The sequence below is a fragment of the Numida meleagris genome, chromosome 16 (assembly GCF_002078875.1).
Source record: "Numida meleagris isolate 19003 breed g44 Domestic line chromosome 16, NumMel1.0, whole genome shotgun sequence".
Taxonomy (NCBI): domain Eukaryota; kingdom Metazoa; phylum Chordata; class Aves; order Galliformes; family Numididae; genus Numida; species Numida meleagris.
In genome coordinates this window covers 7718865-7743768 of record NC_034424.1, presented here as the reverse complement: position 1 = coordinate 7743768, position 24904 = coordinate 7718865, and the positions used below count along the sequence as shown (strand labels likewise).

Below are 24904 nucleotides of genomic sequence, written 5' to 3'. Positions count from 1 at the left end.
CCGCCACCCGCACCAAGCGCCGCAACATGGCGGCCGCGCAGGCGCGGAAGGGGCGGCGCTGAGGCGAGCGCGGGCGGTCCGACAGGGAAGGGGGCCGCGGCAACCGCGGCTGCGGCGGATGGGCCGCTCCGGAGCCTTTCCCCTCCATAAGTTCACGGCACCGCTTTAAACACTCAGTGCAGTTTATTGACGGGCTGCCGCAGACGTGGAGGAGGATGGGCACGGCGCACCCCGCTCCGAGCCGAAACCCAATCCAGATGCAAACTTGAACCTCGGCCGAGCGCCGTGTGGGGGCTCACAGCCCCTAGCTGCCCTCGGGGTCGGTGTTGTCGCTGCCCGAGCTGAGCTCCCAGTCGGCCTCGGGACGGCGGCCCGCGGGCACTCTGCGCAGCGCACGCTTCCTGGAAACGAGACTGTGGGGAGCTGAGCCCTCCAGGAACGGAGCCCGGGGCCGGGCAGGGGCACGGGAAGCTGACGGGGGAAGGAAGGGGGGTCCTGCTTACTAAAGGCCCGACCTCCGGTAACGCTCGAAGCAGTCCTTCATCCTCCTCCGCTCCTTCTCGGACAGGTCCTCGTGGGCCAAGCTGCACTCCTCACACTGGGAAAAAAAGGCCAAGAGATGAACTACAGCGCGCTGGAGCTTGGATCAGCGTTTTTTATCAAGTTGGGCAAAGCTGCTCCCTAAAGATGACCCGTTTTAAGGCTGATGCGCTCTACCTGATGATCCCCCTCTTGGACTTGTTTAATATTGAAATGAAGGGGAGAAAGTGGAAACCTGTGCCTTAAAATGACCAAGAATAGCTGGTCGATACCACACCCCTTTCCTTGGGAAGTACTCCAGTGTGTAGAGATAGCGTTTGCATCTGCTTGGGCCTGCCCGATGAAGGACAGCACATTCAATACTGGGCTGTCCGCTGCTGTGTATCCAGGATGGTAACACACCCCTGTTTGACATCATTTAACCATGCTTATTCTCTGCCAGTTGCAAATTTGAAATTCTGCTTCCTGTACCAACAGTGATACTGCAAACAAACTGAAAAATGTCCATACCCAGACGAAAAGGCCAGAAATAATTAGAAGTTTCCAAGCAAAGATGGAGAAAGATCCAGCAGATGAGTGTTCTGCTGTTCAGAGTTCATCCTTTTGGAGGGTACATTTTTGAACAAAATGCTTTCTGGAAAAGCAGCAGCTGCCTCCATGCCCCTCGATCCTGGCAAATCCAGTGTTAACAAGAACATGAAAAGTTACAAACCGCAGTCAGACTAAAGAGCCCACAAAGGTTCTCTTACAGTAGGTGACTCTGCAGGCAGATTGCTTTCTCGAATGCTGTATTGCTGGTTTTGTCCTTTACAGCAGTCTTCTATGAGAAAATAAATCACAATTTCAGTCATAGTAGCCATGTTGAAGTAACTTCTCCTTCCACCAGTTCACTAAACAGCAATAGCTGTGATGTAAGAGCTGCTCAACAGTACACAGCATCAACAGCAAGCTGAACTCAAGCTTCGAAACGTTCAGTATTCGATCTCGTGATCATTGCACAAGACTCTTTTACTTGACCTCTGAGTCTTGCTTAGGGTGATGGAATTCCCCACCAGAGACACCATCTAATTTCTGCATGAGGAGCAGCAAAATGAACCACTGCGGAGCAGCATCTAACACCACTAAAAGAATAATGTTGGAGATAACCATAAGAAATCACGCTAAACATTACTATAACCACAGTTTGTCCCTGTTCCCCAGCAACTAAGTTGTGCATAATAAGATATTCAATATCAGGTCATATTTTAGCAAAACTCCTAATGTAGTGATCAGATACTGAGGTATGTAATTTTGAATTGAGTGAGGTAGATTAATAGAAGGCATTCTGTTTCAATATTGTAGCTTGTGTGAAAAATCTCCCATCTCAATGAATGATTACTTAGAATGTAGGGGATCTTTGCTTGTTTCCTTCCTTTCTCAACATGTTTCAAAGGAGAATCTCAAGTTTTAAAGGGCTCTGTTTATTCTTCTCCGCACTGCTGAATCATTTCCAGTAGGGCTGCCACAAAAACAGAACCGGTGACAGTACTAATGACATGGTTCTGCTTTTGTGAAAATAGCCTGCAGCATAAAAGAAAGCAAAGAAATGGCTCTGGAGAAAGCCACGTGGTTCAGCTGGGGTGGAAGGACGCTCGTTCCATTCTCAGCTCAGCCACAAACACAAGAGGACTGTGTGAAGAAGAGGCACCCAGGGGCTGTTCCTCACAGGCATCGTGTACCAGGTGATTTTTCCTGAACAAATTCTGAAGGCAGATGACTGAGAAAAGACTAAAGGACCTAGGATGGTCTGACATCACCACTTTTTCCAAGTTGTTCACCTATACAAAAGACCATTTCAGAGACCACACAGCAAATAACACGTAGAGATTTTTCCCTCTAAAAAAAGCTGTACAAGCATTCACTGTTCCCAGTATTTGTGAACACGCTCTTCTTTTTATAGGTGAGAAGGATGGTGGGACAGCAGAATGCCTCGGGGTTCTAGAAGCCTTGATTTACGTGCACCTATTCTGCGTCATCTCGAGGAGGTGCCAAGTGTGCCCCACTGAGAAGCATCGCTCACAAACTGAGTCCCCAGTCGAAATACCTCTTCACTAAAATAAGAAGCACATCTTCTCCTGTCCCTCTGAACAGCCCCATCAAGAACTGTACTGTGTGTTTTCCTCAGTAAAAGCCTTACTTTTAGTCAGGTGTGTATCTTCATCTAGATGACCATGAAGAGTAAGCTATGGGACAGAAACAAGTTAAGATCATGAGAAGTACTCCTTATTCTTTCTCAGACAGTAGCTAGGAACAAATGCAGGAACACAGGACACAGGTATGTAACCGACCATCCCCCATTGTATCTTGCTGTCAGCAACACAGGAAACATTCTGAGCTAGAAGCTGCATATCTACTCATAGACCTATCCTCCACGTCTATGGCCTCATTCACACATTTTGTCTCCAGACAATGTGACAATCTCTCCCACAATGAATTTATGAAGGAAAAAAAAATAATCTTTATGACAGATGTCCTCAAGGTAATACTTATTTTTGCCTGTTTTCCCACAAGAGAGACAATCAGAAGCAACTCAAAATGATTTGAATCTTCTGGTCTGCTTGGACTCAACAAATCTTATCATAGCTGTGTCCCCACCCTCAGAAGTATCAGGACACAAGGAGAAGCTACCCTTAGTCTGCTGGCCTGTTTTGCTACCTCTGGTCTTGATGTCACTGCCACGAGCCCAACCCACAGAGCGCAGACTGCTATTACTTTGGGAATTAAGCACAAGTGAGGAATTTGAAACCATCCCAGGAGAAAATAACATGTAAACAAGGCACCCTACTCACATCCTGGGAATCTCTGGAGAAGGAGTCATCCGGGTCAGAAGTCTGAAATAAAACCAGTAAGTTCATCATTCCTCATGAGCAAGTAATGGAATATATAGGAGACCAAAACCTTCAGAAAATGGAAACATGGACTTCCTTCCTCTTACACTCATCTGACCATTTGGAGAAAGTACAGAAGATGCCACGCTAGTTACAAGTCCTCAGACGTCTAATTTAACTCCATGAACTCTCCTACTCTGCTCCTGCTTCATCCAAATGGTTTGTACAGATTCTAGAGCTCACTCTTTGGTAGGTGACAATGCCTTCATGATCTCTGGAAGCACTCCAAACATATGAGGCTTCAGCTTGCATCAATTCATGCCTGAAAACAGGGTAAGCTCACACAAACCATCTTGTCTTCCCTTTTCCTAAACAGCATTTGCACAGAAATGGTTACCCAAGCAGCTTTCCAACTCATCGTACACATGACAACGCCATAGGCATACCAGTGCAGGTAGCTTCAGTTGCAACCTTTTCAGCTTGGCTTCAGTAGCCAGTAGCTGACTCTCCTTTTGGAAGAGCTGCAGCTGCAGCTCATCGCATCGCTCCCCCAGCTCCCGAATCTGCTTCCGATAGGCGTCCCTCTCAATCAGGTTCTTGGAGTACTGTGTGTAGAACTGTTCTCTGGTCAGCAGTGCCTGGTGTAAGAGGCAACGTGTTGTAGCACATCACACAACACCACATTCAGGGTTACGATATCTGCCTGCTTCAAGCAGCAAGCCAGGGATTAGCAGCAGCTTCAGGAGGAATGTTTTATCACCTCGTCTCTTTCCAAAGCCACTTCCTCCATCTGATGTAAGACAGCTTCCATCCGTTTTTTATACATCTGGGAATCCTTCCTCAGAGACGTGCACTGTAGTTCAAGCATCTCTCTTTCCTCTGCATGCTGTTGAGGAGACATGGCTTGTGAGGTGAGCCCAAGCTAGAGTCTCACCACTTCTGCTCTACGCCACAGATTTCTACAGACAGACTTCCCTGCAACATCAAAGCCAGACTGCCCTGTTGGAGCAAAGCCAAGCAGAACACCAGGCAGTATGACTAGAAAGCCTGCGAATGACAGACTGACATGTACCTGAGCTGTCAATCATGACACAAGCTCCCATCACCCTGCAGGCTGAGGCACAGACCATGAGTTACCAGACACGGGCATCACAGTTAACATCACAGACACAAACCACTAAAATATTAACACGCCTTTTTCCTCAAACTGCAACACAGACCCTAGAGTAGAAGCAGCAGGGACTGTTGCTGAGCAGCTCCGCTGCTTCACTGGCAAGACGTTGTGAGTGCTTAATCCGCCCATCTCACCCCACTGACCCCAGCAGGGATTTGTACTGCACCACATACTTTGTCTCGGAGCACCTCGGCTTGGCGCAGCTCCTTGCGAAGGTGGTACACGGTGTTCAGCAGGTCCCGGCGTTCCAGTACCTGGCTGCAGTCATTCTGCACAGTCTCATGGGAGAGACTCTTCTCCAAGTTCTGTTCCCTGGCAGCCTGCTGGACAAAGAACAATGAGATACAGCAACCATCCAACTCCGAAGTCCTACATGCTCTCTCTATCCAAAGCTGACCCACGAAACATTCAGTACAGCCCCATTGCTGACCCAGCTGTAAAAAACAATCACTTCTTAGGATTCCACACCCACTCACCCCCACCAACCTGCAGAGTGTTCTCCAGCTCCTGATTCTTGGCCAAAAGCAACTCCTTCTCCTGCTGGATCTCCCACATCACTTCATGGCTTGGACGCTGCTCTATGGCATGCTTCAGTTTCATTGAGTGCTTACGCTCTAGTTTGCAGTCATCCTCAGCCTTCATGAGGCTGTGCTTCAAGCTATCAATCTACAAAGAGGTTCAAAGCTCATCAGTATCAGAAACAAAAGTCTGGTTGCAAAAGCAGTTCTCTTGTGGCAGAGTTCTCCATTCCCCAAACAAACATGGTGCAATCTTTTCCTCAACTCTTCCTCAGGAAGTTTGGTGCTCTGGGGAGCTGAGACTTGCCCTTGTGCTAAATGGGTACAACATGCTGGTTCTATACTCCCCTTGTGAGAGGGCCCAGTCTCAAACGAGGGGAAGACTTAATTCTTCAGAGCACAGCTTGGAATACATGGGCCTACAGGGCTGAGGAAGGGACCCCTAAGACATACAACCTGCTAAGGAATATGCACAATACTTCATAATAGACCAAAAACACATCTGGTGCACAGCACAGCCCTGCAGGGATCGAGTAAGGAGCAGGAAGCTTAAGAAAAGGGTCACTCACCTCTAGGAGCAGGTCCCGGTTCTTCATGAGGGCATTGCTTTTCTCCTCGCTCTGTTTGGCATAGCTCATTGCCAGGTTGTAGTTCTCATCCTTGCACTTCCGCAGCTCCTTGCTCAGACTGTCCCTCTCCTCCTTCATCTTCTGCACCCGCTCTTGGTGCTTGCGGAGCAGGCTGTCCCTCACCCACATCTCTCTGATCATGTTCTCCTTGGTGTGCAGCCACACAGTGAGCTCCTGGGCCTTCTGCCGCTCCTCTTGCACCGTTCTCTGCAGCTTTGTGATCTCATTCATCAGGAGCTGGCTCAGGCCGGATTCCCCAGCTGTGTCTGTTGGGTAGCAGGCATCAGTCACTGCTGTCCTGTCTGCTCTCCCCCCCCACCCCCCACACGCACACCAGATTTCCACCCAATTATCACTGAAAAGTTTTATTTCTCAACTCAGACATTACCTATAATCAGAGAGAAAACCCTGCTTGGCTCCTTGCCTGTTATTTTCTTATACAGTTGTGGATAATAAAGCTCGAGACTCTCCATGAATGCCTCGAAGCCCTTGCGCCCTGTCCGCTGAAGAATGTCCAGAAGAACACCTGGAACAGCAGCAATAGTTCTATTAATTCATTTCTCCTTTCACCTGTTTCTAGCAGAACAAAGAATTGCTCCAGTCTCCCCACACAGCGCCTCTGTGATCAAATCTCCCAGACAATTCTAAATCAAATGCTTGGTAACAATACTAGAGTATTTCAGCTGTGGAGGAACAGTTAAAACTAATCCCTTGTATCTAGCTTCTACTACAGCAGATGCAAAACCCTTCTCTCCAGAGGGCACTTTATGTAACGTAAGTTAAAGCGGAGCAGCACGACTTCATTTTTCTGCAGTTTGAGGCTCTGCTCCCAAACACCAAAGGCAGAACAGTGTGTCACCACAGAACGGTCCGGGTTGGAAGAGCCAAGGCTGCGCTTCACCCACCTGCTTTGCGTTTGCGCATGACCAGGCTGGGGTCATTGAGGACTTGTTCCTCATCGTCATGGTTTATCACCTGGCACTGGCGAAGGTAGGGCGTTATACGGGAAGGATCTATCACGGAGATCAGCTTCACCCGGAAGGTTTCCAGGCTATTCCAACATGTCTCATCGTTGTCTTCTTCCAGCATGGCGGTGAGCGAGAAGTATTAGTGAGCCGCTTTGCCCTTCCTTAAAAAACAGACAGGAAACAAAAAAGCAGACTCTAAGCCTCAGGGGAAAGTGTGGGTGGTGGTGCTGAAATCAAGAACACAATCTTGAATTTAATTCCATGAGTTCTGCTGCCTCCCACGTCCACCTCACGGATCTCACCTCTGCAGCCTCAGCGCAGCTTCAGCTACCGCTCCTCCACGGACAGGAAACAGGCAGGTAAAGAAAGGAGAAAACCCAACACTTCTGCATCCAGACTTCTATCTAAAGTCAGTTTTATCAATTCTAATAAGAAACTGGCACTATTTTTTACCTCTTTGCCCCTATGTGGTAACACTGTTCCATAATGAACAACTCCTGAAATCCAGCTCGTTAATTACTATGCTCGTGTCACACATATGAACAGGCAGCAGTAGCTGTGTCATTTCCAGTACCTGCCACCAACCTCAGCATTCATGTTTTCAGCTGTTCTGTTTGACTGGGGGCAGAAGGGGAAGAGTTCTGACTACGCAGGGGCTGAGATATCACACAGATCTTACTGCGTCTCTCCAAGCAGTCATTTCTCCGCTCCTGTGCAGGACAGGACTCCAAAAGTGAGCTGGACTGACACAGGACTAGTCAGTAATTACCATGGAAAAAAAAAACCAAACAGAAAAAAACCCACCTTGCTCTGCCCGGCATCAAAGCAGCCCCAGCAGATTATAAGCAGAAAAGCATTCCCCTGCTGATGAGAAGCACACCCTCCCCTCAGAACTGTTATAACAATAAATCTGTCAATATAAATCATTCTGCATGACATGGACCAACCTGGGCCTGCGTGGTCAGAGGCCTTCACTCCTCTTCTCCTGGTCTGAGAACATTTATTGGGTCCCGTCTCTGTGGAAACCTGCCTGGGCTGCAGCCTTCCTTTATGCTGCGGGAGAGCGGGTCATTCCAGGAGCCAATCTGTGAGAAAAGAGGAAACTACTCAGCTATGCTCTGAGATGAGAAAGGGAGAGAGGAAGAAAAAAGGAAGTCAGAAGGGATGATGGGGGAGGAGGATGGAAGCTGATGACGCTGCAAGTCGCCAGGATTACTTATCTTATACCCACTGCGCCTTGGTTTTCCAGTCTGTACCAAGGAAGTAGCAGCTATGGTCAGGAGAGTTTCTTTGTGTAGACTACGAAGAGTGAAGGGCACAGGCACTGGTCTGCCCAGCTTACTTCAGGGGACAAAACAAGCACAGGTCACATGTACCAGAGGCGCCTGACAGTAACAGCCCTGCGGTGAATGGCACACAGCACAGTGGGCAGAGCTTCAGCCACGTGAACTTCTTGGAAAAAAAAGGGTCAGCTGGAGTGGCTTGTGGAAAATAGAGCACACTGCAAGAGGAAAGCCACCTCAAGGTACTTCCTCCTGCTCCACCAATTGGTTGGTATCCAGTTAGAGTAATGTTAATGTCCCTCTGGAAAGCTCTACCTAAAGGGGCCTCACAAAAGCTGGACCTCACAGCACACCCAGCGTGCTGCCGTGACCCTGGGCAATGCAGTGGGTGAAGCCTCCTGCAGCATCTTCCCGTTGGATTTTTACCAGCTTTGACTCAGCTAGCCTTGCACCTCTCTGTAAGACAGAAGTTACTGTTTTATGAATGAGGAAACACTTAGTAAAAGCTTGATTTGCTGATGGCTGTATGGGCAGGCTGTGGAAGAGTCAGGGAAGAATCCAAGCCTGGTTGGGTCCTGCCTCTGGAGCTACATGCATATTCATTTCCCACATTCTCCCTGGCTTGCAAGCTTCATTTCTCTCATCAGCAATCACGCTCATCCACACATTACTGCAAGCACTATTTACCATAAAAAACCACAGAAGACTTCAACAGTTTGAGAAAAATAAACATCTGTATTTCAACCAATACTCAAGACTCATTTTGATAAAAAATTAACCTGCTTCTAATCGAGCAGCATTCAGTCAGCTGCCAAACAAAACACTGTCACAGCATTAAAAAAAAAAAAACATTCAGTGAACCACATACTCAGAACACGGATAAACATTCACATAAATAGGGGCGAGCACAAAAAGGAAATAAATAACTATCACTGCTGGCTTCCCCAGGTCCCCAGCAATTGTTACCCCCCAGCACTCATGGCAAATGCTAGGCTGAAAGAGAACAGAATTGGTCTGTGCCTAGAAGACATCCCTCCAGCAATTTTGCTTCATTACTTGCAGCTTGTCTCAATAAGCAGACTTGTTTAGGTGATGGGGAAACCAGCCCAGACGTTTCCCTCTCCTCCCCAGCTCTGCCTGGTCAGCTTGATGCAAGAGTGAGGAGTGAATAGTGCAAAGAGCATCTCCCACTGCCGTGTCGCAGGGCGGATGTCATCCAATGGCTCCTGTAACAGAGCACAGACAGCTCTTAGTTGCAGGCCTAATAGGGAAGCTGACATTCCTGAGTTTCTAAGACCAGATTTAAAAGAGAAAAAATAAATAAAAACAGGATCTCGTTCAACAAGCAAGCAAATCAAATACCATTCATGCTCGTTTGGTCCATTTCACTGCAGGCCTCAGCACGTTAAGACGTTGCGCTTGCACCCCTGAGAAGCTGCCCAGTTACACACAGAAATGAAACCATCCAGGGCTTCATTATACCAACTAGCTGCAAAACTAATAGGCAGCAGCAGGGTCTAAAAGGCTGTCCAATACTTGAACTTCATAGCTTTATAGATAATTTTATAGTGTAAACACCAACTTCCCCTCCTCCTGAACGTCACCGTGTTACTCTGAATGTATGATTAACTGGCGTGCAGACTCCGTGCCCTGAGGGAACGGAACTCAAAACCATTGCAGTCTTCTCCTATGGTCATGATTCATTGTTTGGGCTGTGCCACAGGCAAAAACATTTCAGGTTCTCTCTTTAAAAGAAAGAAATACAAGACTCACAGAACGGCTACTAACGTTACCTCCTCACACCCTCCTCCTTTTCCTGAGCCTTTTCCTGACGCGCATGCTTCTCCTGATTTGAGGAACGCTGCCAGTGCCATCAGTGCAGGCACCCGCGATGGATCGTGCACCAGTCTCTTCAGTTTCCATGCCCTGCAACATAAGGGGAACAGATTACTCGCACAGCAGCACAAGACCTGGGAGAACTTGCAAGAAAACACTTTCAGCCATCTTTTTATTTTAGTTAGCACAGAAGATTTAAAAATATTATTCCATTTACACTCAAAATTAAGCATGGGACACAACGTTGTATTACCACGATCCCAGCAAACAGATAACAACTCAAACACACACAATTTTCAGCCAACCCCAGCACTTGTTCCTGCAGAGTATGTTTCTGCTAGCACTCTCCAGCCAGAACACACCTGATCTGGTTTCTCTTTGCCTGGACATAGCTCTTTGCTAGAGAGCATGCACCTACCACAATTGAGATTCAGCTTTCACTTTACCTTATTTGGAAAATCAGCATCTTGGTCTCCAGGCTCCTCACCAACCGTCCCATCCGACCGTGCATCTAATTCATCCCCACAGCTCTCATCCTCAGATGCCTCCTCCTCGCTCTGCCACTCCTCCTCATCACTCTCTCCATATTCCCTCCTGCTGGCTGACAGAGTCGTTGCCACTTTTGGAGGAGGCAGAGTTGCTAGTACAGCAGGGAGTGTAAAGGCTGCTAGAAATCGGGCTTTCAGCAGGAGAAAAGCAGGGTCATTACCCAGTTTCTCATGCACCAGCTCCGTGATTGCATTCAAATCAACCTCACCCTCACCCTGACCGCCATCGGAGGACAGAAGACGCGCTGCTTGCTTTTCCAGAGCCGCCTTCTGCAGAAGTAGCTTTGAGAGGGCTTTTAAGTTGCACAAAAAAGGTGGGAAATAGGGCAACGTGGTTTGCAGTGATGGAACCTGGACACCTTGCTTCCCGCTCAGCCATTCCTTCACTAGCTCCTCGTCTTCAAGGGAAATCAGGCTATAGTCAAGCAGAGTCTTTTCTGCACTAGAAGTGGTTGGCTGGGGTGGAGCACCAGCAGTCTGCGTGGTGGGCGCTTTGGAGGCAATAGGTCTGTACTTCAATGCTTGGACAGCTGGGCCTTCAGAGCTCCCTGCGACACTGTTATGAGGAACTGAAGCTCTTGCCTGGAGCACAACCCCTTTTTTAAGGACATTCGAGTTGGAAGATGACTCATTTGTTGTAGATGAGTCCTGGGTCTTTCCCAAGCTAACGACATCTGTCACATGGTGGGAATCAGACCCCTGAGTACTTGCAGGCAGCTGCATCTGGGGCAGCAGCTGAGCATGTGGGGTTGGGGCACCACCTGGAAGAGCATTCCGAGCTGCAGAGGAATCAGCAGTCTTGGAGGAACTATCTGAATGTGCAGACATGGCAGAAGAAACACTGGATACACTGCACACGGGATCAGCTGAGCTCACAGGGAAGACGCTTGCAGAATGGCTCACACCAGCCGCCTGTCCTGCTGGGACCCCTGCAGCTAACTGGGGACTTGTTTTTGTCTCGTGGCTTGGGTGAGGCATATTTACCCCAGATACAGGAGGCACTCCTAAACCAGAGACATGGCCGCTGGGTGTCACACTTGCCTGACTTTGACTCCTCACAGTAACAGCTGGCAGACCTTGGGGAACACCCACAATGGTCTGCACAGCGCTGGGGAGCAAAGCCTGAGGTGTTACAATCCAGGTGACAGGCAGCACGCTGTCAGGAGTCAAATGGGAGCCAGGCTGCGGAGCTACAAGAGCAGTCAATACATTGACCGGCCCACGATTCCGTTCATACGTAACTGGCGCGGGAAGAGACAGTTTGCTGCTGCCAGACTCAATGCCAAAAGGCACCACTGTAACTTGATGTGGCACTAAAGCTCGATTCTGCAACACTACTGGAGCTGAGCTACCAGCTAGGACCTGACCATTGCACCCTCCTTGATCTGGGGCCTTCCCTGCTGCAGCTGGATTCAGGCCTGGAAAAACTCCCCTTTCAGCGGTACTCTGTGGAGCTTGCTCAGTTAGTTCCTTATTAGATTGCACTTTTGTCTCTTGTGAGGAACCAGGGTTCTCCCCAGCTTTTGGCACTGATGGAGAACGGTTTTCAAGCACAATGGGAGTAGAAGCAGAACCTGCACCAGACGTCAACGCCGACGGGGGAGCTGGCACGTGTTGTACTTGGCTGGCTGTAGAGCTGGCTGCTCCAGGTTTGCTCCCCACTTCTGCAGAAGGAATCATTTGCTGTGGTGGGTGCTGGAATATCAAAGGCCCCGAAAGCAGCATCTGCGGGGTAACAATTACTGCTGTCTGCACAGCTTTCTCTTTTAGCTGCTTCTCTCTCTGCCGCTTTTCTCTCAGCAGTTCTGAGACAGTTTTAGGCTTCTGCCTTTGAGCCTGGGCTGGAAGAGGTGGAAGAGCTGGAAGAGCTGGAAGAGCTTTCTGTGTGTCAGGAGCAGGCTGTGATGCATTGCCTATAAGGTGAATAAGGGGGAAGAGAAACAAGTCTTCAAAAAAAAAGGAAGAAAGACTGTAGATGCCATTTTTTAGCCATTAGATATCAATTACACTGCACAGGAAGTAGGAAAATTCCTGATTGTGAGAGCTCTTATAACACTCTAGTGTTTATTCAACCAAGCCTCATCCTGAGGTCCTTCAGATATGAAGATAGCACCAATACAGCAACCCTAACTTGCTCAGTACTGATATAATTGTTTCCCTAGACATCACAGGCAAGCTAGGAATGCACCACAACACTGCACAGGAGGAACTGTACTGGCAGTGCAATGCAGGCAGGGCCTGCCAGTCAACAACAATAAACAGGGCTTTTGGTTGGAGCCCCAGCCAACAGCAAGTACACTGCTTGAGAGACATCTCCACCAGTGACAGCCTCCAGAGCATCAGACAGGCACAATAACACTGGTGCCACAGCCCTCCAGTAATTCTGCCAGCCCTTACCAAGATTAACGTATTAAGCCAATAACTCAAAGATCCAAGAGCTACCAGAAATGAGCAAGACAATGTATTCTGTTCCAAAAGTTCTCCTTCAGTTAATTTGGTTATCAATATAGTGGTGATGAATTCAGTGAAAGCTCCTGTGCATCATAAAAATAAATGCTCTGATAGGTACCTGAAGAAGCCTCCGAGTTTTGGGAAGCCTGAAAAAAAAAAAATTAAATTATACTTGAGACACAGAAAGATCATGAAAACAGCACAGATGTCAATCAAACCCTCATCTGTCAGTATCCTGTGTAAATGGCCACAGACAGCACTTTATTGGGCTTCTGAACCAAAATCAACTGGTAACACACAAACAACACCAACTCCCCACACTCACTGGAAAGTCTCTGTTTTAGTCAAGACTCTATTGGGAAAAAGAGATGGTGCACAACACCTGCTGAGGCCTCACTGCATCGGCCTTTCTCTCCCGAATGATCTTCATGCAGCCATTGGTGTCAATCTGAAAGAGCTGCAAGATAAGCATCTCATTAAAATCTGGTTCAGAAAAAGGATGTGACGGTAGAGGCAGCAACGTTACAAGGCCGATGGGAGAGGCTTCACATGAAGGATTCTGGACACATTTTCACACTTGCAGAAAACTTTGACAGTATTAGAATGACTGCTGGATTTACTAAATATAACATTCAAGCCGAGGGAACAGATTAATCTAGTAATTAGATTAATTTAAATGAAAGATTTATAATTGTTTTTAAGCATCAAGTACAAAGATTACCACTCCTTGAAAGCAGACGATGCAACGAAGACAGTAAAACTCACCTGAATGAAAAGCGTGAACAGGGGAGTGCTGGAGAGACTGACCGACTTCACCTTCTGCTGAATAGAATAAGCTGGAAAAAAAAAGCCCAACATCCAAAAATCAGCCGAATATTCACTCGTAAGGCGTCAGAAAACAGGGACATGAAGGAGTACCACCTCTGACGGGTGACTGCTACCTTTGGTTTGATAGAAAGCCATCTTCCCAGCTTGCAAGGTGCAAGGCAATAGCACGTCGCCCACCCAAGGCGTCACTGCCATCAGGAGTTTTCTGTCAAGGTTCATCTTCCTCCACCGCGCTCTCTCCTGGCGACGAGTTTTCCCCAGGCTGTTCCTCAGCCCCCCGTGCTTCTCAGCAGCAGATGGAGCAGCTCCAGACGTCTTTGTTAAAGTGGCGGCAGAAGACATTACCAGCTTTGATTGCTGTGCATGAACAAACACATCATTAGAGTTCCAATTAGGAAGGTTCCAACAAAGTTAGTCCCTATTTCTTTTCATAATTGCCCTATGATCTTTTCCTCCTGGGACTACAGTAAAGTAAGATTTATGATTCTACGCTTATTTTCCACTCAATATAGTTTGGCAGTGGCCATACCACAAAAGCAGACGAGACAAAGGAGGCACTTACAAGTTTCCTCTGAAAGCACGTGTTCTCTCTTAGCACTCTTCTCACATCCTCCAGGGTAACCCGCAGCACTTGCTTCCCACACCTGGAAGCCTTAAAAAGAGTGCACAAGGAGAGGTGTAAGGGGAAGCATACCACAGAGAAGTACTTGTGCTGATGCCGTTCACAAAAGGTGCAAAAGCTTTCAGCAGCCTTGTGACTGGAATTATCTGCACGCTCCGACCACCAGAGCAAAGGGAGTTATGTCACCAGCCTATCCTGCTTTAAGAAGATATGGGAAAGGTTTTGTTTCTGTGACACTGCGGGTAGGAAAGAACAGTTATTCTCTAGGTAATACCTGGGGCGGGGTTTATATAATATATATACACATATATAATACCCAGGGACAGTGCTAGGAATTTCTGTTTATTCACACAGCTCAGTTTTCAACAGCACCCCCCAATGGCATAGTGAGAAAGCAGCTAACAGGTATAAAAAAAAAATCATCATCTACTTATCTCATCAACTGCTCTCTTTACAGCAGCAAATGCTCCTCCTGGCAGTTTCTGACCTAAGCTCAAATTCCATCAAAACCAGATTGAGAAAGCCACGATTCACCTTGTCAATTTCTTCTACCGGATCCTTCACAGTGATGTCCGTGGCGTGGGGCCGTGCCATGCCCCTCAGGATGGTGCTCAATTCTCTCGATTTATCAGCAGCTCCTCCCTCACACCTTGCACTTGGAGTTTCACTGCTGCTGGTCCTTGCATTAGCACTCGCCAAAGAGAAAGGAGCTGAAGTCGGGTGCTTTCCTTGGCACGACTCCAGCACATCTGTCTGCGTTGGGATCCACAAATCAATGCTGGGGAAGGCGCGTTCCTCCTTACTCGTCGTCTTCTCCTCCTCAGAAGTGTCTGACAAATCCAGCTCCACGTCTTCGCTGCTGCTCTCTGAACAGCTGGAACTCTCCTCCATATACTGCCGTTTCATGGACCCAGAGCGTTTCTTTTAAGCCAAAAAGAGCACAGATAAAGCTTCAGCCTTGACTTGCAAAGCTCTCCAATCAGCAAGTCAAAGAGTTTCGTGGGGGGGAAATTCTATCAGAGAAAAGTGGTATCAAAACAGATAGTGCAGCAGCACCCGCTCGTGCTTTACCGATGGAACCATGACAGTATTCTAAATGTGGGCTTAAGCAGCCAGAATTTATGGAGAACCTTGTACCAGAACTGGCAGCTCAAGAGGTACGTACAAGAAAACATAAGTATATGCTTACAGAACATCCTTACAGGCATTTCAAGGCAATAAGGAACTTATGGGCAATGTGCAAATATATAACACGTTTTAAAACTTTACTCCTTCAGGAAAAGAAGGCTGCTTTAACAAATAACCAATTAGACCACAAACATCCATGACAAAACCTTTACTGTGCAAAATCGAGGTTAGTTGCAGTACTGATGTCACAGGGTTTCACTTTTAGATTAGAGAAACTTAATTAAAGGGATGAGACTGTGCCATAGGAGGGCTCTGTACGATACCTTCGACCCAATCATGATTTTCCATTTGCTCAGGCACTGGGAACGAGTCCGGTGTGGCAACTCAGAAGCTATTTTGCTCCAGTGACCTAAAAAGGATGAAGAATAGAGCCTGCCTATTGATGCAACACACTGAAGGCCCAGTACTTCTCATCCACAAACTCAGCTGGACGTCAGCACTCGGATTCAAATGAGGGTTGGTTGGACGGGTTTTTTTATGTATGCGTTGGAGTGGGGGGCTGTTCTTTTATCTTCTAAAAGATGTTTCAATCACATGAAGCCTCTCTGATGTTACTCAGAGATGTTGCACCTCCTTAAATAATAGCGTGACTGATTTCCTCAGACCAGCATCAAGCTGCAACGCTGTATGTTTTTAGGGAATCTAAGACACCTCATTTTAGGAAGGATTAGATTTACATTTTACTGAAACACATTAGAACTTAGACATACATTTGCTCATTAAAGCACCCAAACAAGATCTCTGTGCTGCAGTAGCACCACAATCTGTAAGCAAAGGTAATGCACTGCCTCCATCAGGCTGTAAGTGTGACATTTACATAAGAGAGTGTCATCTCTAAAAAGGTTTGGAGTAGTTCATACCCTAACAAACCTTCTGCTATTTCACAGTTATGTTTTCCGTGAGACTGTGAAAGTGCCTGCCTTGCTTTAGATTGCACCTAAGAAGATCCAGCAGGAGAAATGCTCACCTACCCTAATAAGCTCATCTTGTGCAAAGAGAGGAGTGCTGTGAAATTCAGAGTGTAAAAGAGTAGGGGGTGGGAAAAGAGATTCCTTTTCAGAGCAGGACACCATACACACTGATACATTTCCCTGTACAGGAGTCAGGTCCTATATGAATGGATGATAAAATCTTAATCCCCATCTTTGATTTTTCAAAGATCTCTTTGGACTTTGCTGCACTATACACTCAGCCAATGTCAGTGACTAAGATAAACGTACCAGTGCCAAAAACCCTGGCAGCACCACACACCCCCTTCCTTGCAGCAGTAAGAGCATGCTTACATGGAGGCCAAAAGGTTAAAACCTAACACTGCAAAGCTGCTGTTTCTTAAAGAAAGTAGTCCTGGAGAAAATCAGCTGGGTGAGCTCTGCTCAGCCAGGCACTGGAGCCATAACAAACACAGCTGTGCAACTCTTGGCTACTCAATTCCTCAATAACTGAACTTCCAGGAAAAGGCTGCTCCACGTAAGGAAGCTCAAAACCATCAGCATGAAACAGAGCCTGCTAGCCTCTGCCACTAAAAATGAAAGAGGAAAAGACTCAAATCATAAATTAGTAAATCATACTTTTCTAAGCTTCTAAAACATTAAGCCACAGGAACACTCACCCAGGCCATGCTTTTGCACCAGATCAATGAGCTGTTCTTCTTCCTTTAAACTCCATTTGCCTTTCTTCACATCACGGCGCAATGCCTTTAAGTACCTTCCAATAAAAAGCATTAAAGTGAGGAAGGTTTCCCTTCATTTATATGGTACTGACCATTACTGTATAATCTGAGGCTGAACACAACCAGCATTCTTAACAGATCTTCCCCTTTTCTAAGGGACCCGTTACTATTCCTGTAACACAGCACAGCTGTAATCTCTTTGTCCTCAGAAGTATCAGGCTACATAGTTAAAAATTATAACGAGCAGCTGTAAAACAGATCACTGGAAGTAGAACATACTGCATTCAGTCTCCTGAAGCTGGGTTCAGTGCTGGAGGTTGCTCAGCAGCTCTCACAACACTGGTGTCAGCTGCAGGAAGTGACTGACTAGGCAGTTTGTGCAGCCTGTACACGGATGACCACCTTCCCTCCCTACATGCACTCACTCAAACTTCAGGATCCCTTTGCATTGCTTAGGACAGCAGCCTCTCCAACTTCTGCTAAGCCACCCGCAACTACACCCAGGGAATAAGGTGCCCCAGGCAACAGGGCACCGCCCTCCCTGCTGGACTCAAACATCAGCTCCACCTTCTCCACCCACAAAGGCAAAGTCAGGTGGAGACAATGAAGGCTGTGCTTAGAGACCACCTGGAGAGACTGGTGGAGACTGCATTCAGACCACAGCCACTTTCACAACAACAGTCTTTAGCATGACACCATTGCAAGCAAAGCAAACGTTTGTAAAAGAAGTTGCAGCTTGGCTCTGGACAAGAGGCCTGAAGGAACAGACCGGTCACTGCACTGCGCGTCGCTTCTCCCTGGTACTTCCGTCCGAATTTTATACCAGTCGCGCTCTCCATACTTCTCAACTGCAGCCAACAGCATCTGTGTTAATCACAGAAAGAAGAGAGTTGGAACTCTTGTCAGTGATAGTTCTAGATGGCCTCAAACAGGAGCAGCTACACGTATCCATAGAATTCTAAGTCTCGGTTCAAAGGTGTTTGGGAGCTAAGATCTCCTGACCTGTAAACTGCACAGCTCGGTCCATTTCACATTCCTTTGAGCATTAAAGCTCAGGTGTACGTAACCATGCAACACTGCAGGTCTAACTCCCCCCTTCCACACCTCACAGTTCTAGGGAATCAGAGAGCAGGACTCACTGCATCTTCCTCAGGTGTCCAGGGCCCTTTCTTCAAACTGGGATCCACACTCTTTGTCCATCGATAAATCAGCTGGGCAGAATCTCTTCCTTCCATGTAATAGGCAACTAGAAATGCAAAGGTGTATTTTAAACTCTGTTGCAAGTACTATTTGTTCATTTACTAACATTTGGAACGGTAATCTACTCAAACAAACAGCAGATTGCCATCAGATGCATTTACACAATGGTACACAACAAGAATTGAAAGAGGACAGCCTACACAAATTGTTACTATTTGTAATGGCATTACCAACACCAGACACAAATACACAGATACACCCAACAATTCACCTCGCAACGGAACTCGGACAGAAAAATTTCAGCTCTAGTACACACCCAAAAATTCAAGGCACCAGATGTTAGACTGAGGCTGGGATTTAGGACTCCAGACAATGCCTTGTTACTGCTTTAACCTTTAGCCCTCACTAGTCACACTGTATCCCACTGAGAGCTCACAACAAAAGAGCTCTTTTAGAAGTCAGTATACATACTGTCATATATATACCCTGGGCCACAGCACTGTTGTACCTCCTATACATCCTGTCATACATACACTTACTGGTCCATAGTACTGCTGCATCTCATCTAGGTATCGGGCTATAAAGGTAGGATAAAAACAGACAGGGAAGGGAAACACTGAGAGCAATTAAAACTTCAGTAATTCCTACAAACAGAGCAGGTGAGGAGCTCCAGCACTCAGATAACCCTGGGAGAATGGAAGTAAAGGAACCACCACATGTGAATGGAAAACATTTCCATTTGTAGGTCGCTTACTTTTCTTGTATGGGATATGGCTTCCCACTCTCATCTCTTGAACAAGCTCTAAAAGCATCTTATCTTCATCTCTGGTCCATTCTTTCCTTTTCAAGTCTTTGTTATAGGTTTGGTATTTCTGCAAGCACTGAAAAGCCGTCCTGTTTGTCTTCATGGAAAGAAAGCAGCTGCTTAGATAGCTGGATATTTAGGAGGACAAAAGCAAGAGGGCAAAGGCAAAGTTCCAATCCTTTTGGTACTGCTCACGAATACTCCTCACAAAAGCATCAATTAACAGTGAATTAATAGTAACCTGGTTTTCTACAACTTTTGAGGAGGTACCATCAGAATTACCTGACTTTTCACCTCATGTTTCTGGCCTCAGAACACCTTACCCCCAACTCCTGGGCTACGGCCTGCCAGTCCAAATAACCATGTTTGGCAGCGATATCCTTCAGCCTCTCCGTTTCCTCCTCTGTCCACTCATTTTTGTTGATGCTTGGATGCTCCCAGTTTTGCCAGAACTTCCTCAGCTCTTCTGAACTGCGCTGTCCATCAAACTAAAAGAGATGGAGAAAAACCTCTTTTGTCTCGTAGCTGGGACTGAAACACCTGGGCAGAAATGAATGCTGATACATGTAATACCGTCTGTGTTCCGTGCATGTCTTTGTGCTAATTTTTTCAGAATTAAATCGTCCGATTTAACCAGTGACATCAAATTTTAAGTGCTTCTATGCCCACCATGTTGAGATCACACAACAGTCTGCTTACAGAAGGGCATGATGGGATCAGTGGATGGAAATGACAGAGGTCAGGTAATTCTCAAGAGAAAGGGGACAGACGTTACAAGTAATACAACAGCTGATCTCCTAACTTACATGAATGTTTGAAATCTTCTCCCAGTCATGCTCATCAAATCTGTCCCCCAGCAAGTCACTTTCTGGAAGTTGGCTAAAGCAGAAGACAGAAAGAGAGAGAAGCAACCACGTTAAATAGTTAATTAAACAGTCACTTTCTCAGCCTGATCTTTCTTCATCATACTCCTCCATCACCTTCTATCAACTTCTACCAAAACTTACTACCTCAAAGCATCAGGCTCTCCAATATCACTACCTTCACTCACAAGCAAAGTTTCTTCCTCACTGGACTTATTAATTTTACTTGAATATAAAGAACATACTATTGGAAAACAGCCCCCTGCAAGATGATGTTGGTTTAGCAGGATAAACGGTTCAATGCAATATCAGAATGCATGACTCCAGATGCATTAACACACAAAAGCTCAGAATTAGTAACGTTTTCAGAGTTTTCGGGCTTTGAATGCTAAAGCAAGAACTATTGCCAGCAGTATCTCTACCCTGGCCATTAGGTACATTGGCATACAAATACACAAAGCATGATTCTTAGTGAACAGCTATGGATATGAAAGCTCTGTCAAGTTTGAATAGCACTTCACAGCTTCATTTGTGTTGGCTTGCACAAACTTTTCTCCAAATGTCATACCCAGAAGTGCTGAAAGAAGGAGGGAACTATCAAAGTCAGCCTCCCAGAACAGATCTGCATTTTCATCAAGATCTTACAAAGAAGACTTCTCACTTAATTGCCTCTATTTCCCGTTCCACTTCTTTGATTTGCTTTTCCAAGATCTGTTTCTCCATTTCAGTCTTGACTTTTTCCAGCTTCTGATTTGAGTAACTCAACCTGTTCAAAGACATTTTCAGCATTACTTAATGAGAGAGGATGAAAGCAGGTCAATGGCATCAGAAGAAGTACGGCAAAAGAGGCCTCCCCACGAGTCTCGTTCTTTCCTTCAGCTCATTTCCCCCAGTAAGCAAGACTGTTCTCCTAGGTTCTCCCCCATAGCAAACTCATCCTGTTTTGCTGCTTCCGTGCAAACGGCTGACCCAGAACAGGTCTCAGATTAATCATTTTGGTATTTACAGAGAGATTCAGCCATAGCTGCAACAGCAGCAAATTAAGACTGCACCAGCTACAGGCACATAAATCTCTCAGAGGACGCTCTGTTATGACTCACTTGCAACATATCACAATTTCAGCTTCAAGCCCCGAGGCCATTTTAAGTTATACCACTGCGTCATCAGGAGGAAACAGATGGCTATAAAATGCCACAGTATCCTCAATACAAAACCTTTTCCCTTGCTGGTTACCTGCAAAATAATCATCAACCCTCTGCAGTGCAACCTGAATGCTGTAACCTCTTGCTTACAGCCAGAACGCTAAAGCCCAAGACTTCAGTATCACACGCACACACAGAAAATACAGATGTCAATAAAGAATGAAAATGCTGCTACCTACAGCAGTGTCATTCTCTGCACTGGTGCCTACAGGAGAGCGGATCTGGGGATCACTAAGTGGGCCTCCCAGGTCCAACAGTGACAAAGCATCCCTGCCGTGCCTCGTAACCTCACTAACACTGCAATGAGTTCACAAGAGAACCTGCTGAAGATGGAACCCCCACTTATTTTCCCTCCTTACTTCAGCTGTAATGTTCTCATGAGATTGCACAGTACATACTTCAGTAACTTGGGCTGTAGCAGGCGCTGCAAGCGGTCACTTACAACTGACTTCTGCAGTAACACCTTCTCTCTGCTTTTCCCTAGGCAAAACAAAAATAATCAAGCGTTCAGTCATCAGTGCAAAACCACTGCCCAAGTATTCCCCGCATCTTCAGTAAGAGTCCATTTTCATTACCTACACAATTTTGTTCACAACGGGCCTATGAGAAGCTAGGCAAATTGATTCTGCTGCCCATCTAAACCACTAATGCCACGTCTGAGCTGCGCAACTTGCTGCCTCCTGCTCAGTTTTACCTCCAAAGAGACCTCAATGAAACCACCACCCAGGTGGCTGGCACTCCCTGCAGCTCTAAGCATCTCGTCTCTCCTCTGAGCACTCCCAAAACCAAACGGGATCGTGCCAGGGAGCACTCACAGGAGACGTGGAAGGATGCATCAAAACAAATGCAAATGAAAGAAGGAAGGAAGTCATTGATCCCTCAGCGAATAAATGCATACATTCCCATTCACTTTGAAGTACTCTGTCTGTGAATTCAAGTATGAAGTATTGTAGGTGTTGATGTTTAAATACAGATATGGGAAAATGAATAAGATGATTATATATGTTTGCTATGGTTCCTGTAGAACACTGAACAGCACATACAGTTACTTACATTTTGTTGATAGCAGTTGTTCAAAGGATTTTATGCCCTGAGCTGCCTTTTCCTTGGCATCTTCATTAGAAGGAGGGCCCTAATAAAGATGAGAAGGGTTAGATCCATTGTAAGAATCAGATACATGGAAAATTTGTGTATTCTCCTTGGAACTCTAGTGTGAGCTGCTCCCAAAAACACCAATAACTCAAACACATGCAGACTGTCACACTAGAACTGCTCAGTCACTCTCACATCAGAAAACAAAGACAACAAGGACTTCAAACAAAGTGGTATTGTATTGTGGAGGTGAAAAAGCACAACCAAAATTAAGCTGGAGAGAAAGAATGCTCAGTCACCCCATGGCTGGAAGGCCCCGTTTTCAGAGCTCTCAGATGTCACAGCCAGCCTGAGGTTGGACACAGGTTTCCAAAAGAGGGAAAGCGAGCAACACGTGAGACAACAAATAAAAGACTGTAAACTCAGGAGTGACAGCCACAGCTAGAATGCAACGCAGTTATAGTACAGTTATAATTCAAATATATCGCTGAAAAAAAATATATGTAAGCTAGTTATATTTACTTACAATTCCTGTTGTCTTATCCTTAAAGTAGGGCTTCCTAAAATGGCCCAGAAATATGTTTGATGGTAAATTTCGACCATCCCCTGTCTTTGCTGTTTTTCTGCCATCAAGCTCACACAAAATTTCCTTCTGGAACAGAAGAATTCAACAGCGTCAGTATCTCCTTCAAATTCTCTAATTTCAGAGAGCAGCATGAGTCATTCAAATAATGTGCTGCACCAGGCTGCACATTAATGGATGTATGAAAGATTTGGAACCTCACATGTTTGTGTAGTACAACGCAGATAAGAAATGCAAATATTATATATATATACACATATACACACCCACACATACACTGACTTGCTACTATAAGCTAAGGCATAAGATATGATATATTCTAGTGACAGCATTTTTGGTGATAGGAGATCATGGAAACTCCATGAAAATAAGCCCTCCCAAAGGTCAGTATTCAGGTGACACTGGTTTGAGCTGACACGTGAACCCGTGTATCCTGGTTCCCAGACAAGCAAGATGATTGCTGTGCTGGCAAATTAACAAGGGCCATGACTGCTGCAGCTGATTGCACTGACACCTCTCATAGGAAGTTTCTCTGTGGTTGACAGGCAAAGGATGAAAGCAGAAGTTAACTCAGAAATGCACTAGATCGTTTTACATCTGTTCTGCTCACCTGCTGTTCCTTGTTTTGTGCAATCAGCAGCTCTACTTCCTCAATCTTTTCCTGGATAACCTCCTGATACACATAGTTCATCTGCAGACACATTTCTGGATCTTCCAGCAGGCTGCTTTCAACATCATCATCACTAGTGTCCTCTTCTCTTTCCACCTCCTTGAGGAGAACAAGGCATTTCAGGGCTTAAGGGTACAGGAGAGGGAACGCTTGCTTTTAAAGGCAAGTACTTCCATTGTATTAGAAAAGCGATTTCCAGAAGAGCTGGAAGCACATAACTCTGTCCCTGACAGCTGCTCTGAGTGCTCCCTAATGCAGTTACCAGCCCTGCCCAGCTCCCTGTCCTCCTGCCCATCAGCTCAGCCCACTGACGGATATCTGCAGGGAGCAGCAGCGAGGCTTCTGATCACACAACTTGCTTTCCCGTGACCCAGGCAGCAATAACCCAACCCCTGGGTCTGTCAGCCCTTCCTGAGCTGCAGAGTTGAAACAGCTGCCTGAGAATGATGCGAGATTTCCCCTTTCTTCCTGCTCCCTTCAGTAGGCAGATGGAAAGATGTGCTTACAGAGAAAACAGTTACCATTTCTGCATGGGCATCTGAGCTGTCATCTTCAGCATCATCTGTTGGACCACAAAAATATAAAAGCGTCAGTGGTAGAGAAGGAAAAGCTTCAAACCAAGGACTTTCCAATTAAAACACACAGAATACAGCACCACCGTGTATCTCACACACAACTATTGGGGTTTTCGGGTACTCCCATTACCACCGAGTAAAAATAACCTTTAGTTCTACACCAGCTACACGCCTCTTTTGTGTTCTGTAGTAAGCAGAACAGCTTCAGATAAGCGCAGCAACGGGACCAACGGCTCCGAGCCAGCAGCCCAGCAAACCCACGCCCCGTGCGCAGCCTCCCAGCAACACCGCGCTGCGCTCTGAGGAGCCGGAATCCTGGCACTGCCCCTCGGCGTGCGCCCGTTCCGACAGCGGGAAACGAGGCGCAGCTGCGTGACACGAACCGCCCCACCGGGCCCGAGCGAAGCCCCGCGGCAGGAGGGGGCCGGCCGAGCCCCGCCAACGTGAAGGGACCACGGGGCCGCCCCTCCCCCCGCCAGGAGGGGGATCCCCGCTCCGCCGCAGGGGAACCCGAGCCCCTCTCGGGCCGCGGCGCCGTACCCGAGCTGAGGCTGGAGTCCGACACGCTCACGTCGACGCTGGTCACGTCCAGCTGCAGGCTGCGCTCCAGCTCCTCGATTTCTCGGCGGATCTTCTCCCGCTCCGCGTTCAGGTCGGGCCCGGTCGGGCCGTCCCGCCGGGACATGGCGGTGCCGCAGCCCCGGGCCCGACGCGAACCGCGCGAATGCGGACCCGCCCCCCTCCTCCCGCCGACCAATCGCCACGGGGCGCCTCGGTCAGCTGAGCCCAGAGC

General features: G+C 47.0%; 2 protein-coding genes across 10 annotated transcripts; both read right to left on the bottom strand.

Annotated features, from left to right (window-relative positions):
* Positions 165-8548, bottom strand: CARD9 (caspase recruitment domain family member 9). 9 transcript variants are annotated; one of them, XM_021413821.1, is made up of 13 exons: positions 7644-8548; positions 6634-6857; positions 6117-6254; positions 5669-5994; positions 5068-5247; positions 4755-4904; positions 4168-4293; positions 3854-4045; positions 3369-3410; positions 2717-2762; positions 1290-1360; positions 504-598; positions 165-413 (listed from the first exon to the last, which is right to left on the bottom strand). In XM_021413821.1, the coding sequence occupies exons 2-13, from the start codon at positions 6815-6817 to the stop codon at positions 305-307; spliced, it is 1659 nt and encodes a 552-aa protein (XP_021269496.1). In that variant the 5' UTR covers positions 6818-6857; positions 7644-8548; the 3' UTR covers positions 165-304. The 9 variants fall into 9 exon arrangements, 6 of the variants coding, with proteins under 6 accessions (XP_021269496.1, XP_021269499.1, XP_021269498.1 ...); XM_021413824.1 differs by having other exon boundaries at positions 516-598; XM_021413823.1 differs by having other exon boundaries at positions 4755-4901.
* SNAPC4 (small nuclear RNA activating complex polypeptide 4) lies at positions 8695-24828 on the bottom strand. The gene is made up of 23 exons (XM_021413804.1): positions 24652-24828; positions 24058-24098; positions 23477-23635; positions 22810-22935; positions 22245-22323; positions 21590-21671; positions 20651-20755; positions 19933-20005; positions 19450-19614; positions 19076-19223; positions 18261-18367; positions 17891-17985; positions 17062-17156; positions 15716-15801; positions 14799-15185; positions 14205-14294; positions 13756-13999; positions 13580-13650; positions 13197-13271; positions 12933-12960; positions 10262-12276; positions 9773-9905; positions 8695-9205 (listed from the first exon to the last, which is right to left on the bottom strand). Exons 1-22 carry the CDS (start codon positions 24794-24796, stop codon positions 9777-9779), a joined length of 4545 nt encoding a protein of 1514 aa, XP_021269479.1. The 5' UTR covers positions 24797-24828; the 3' UTR covers positions 8695-9205; positions 9773-9776.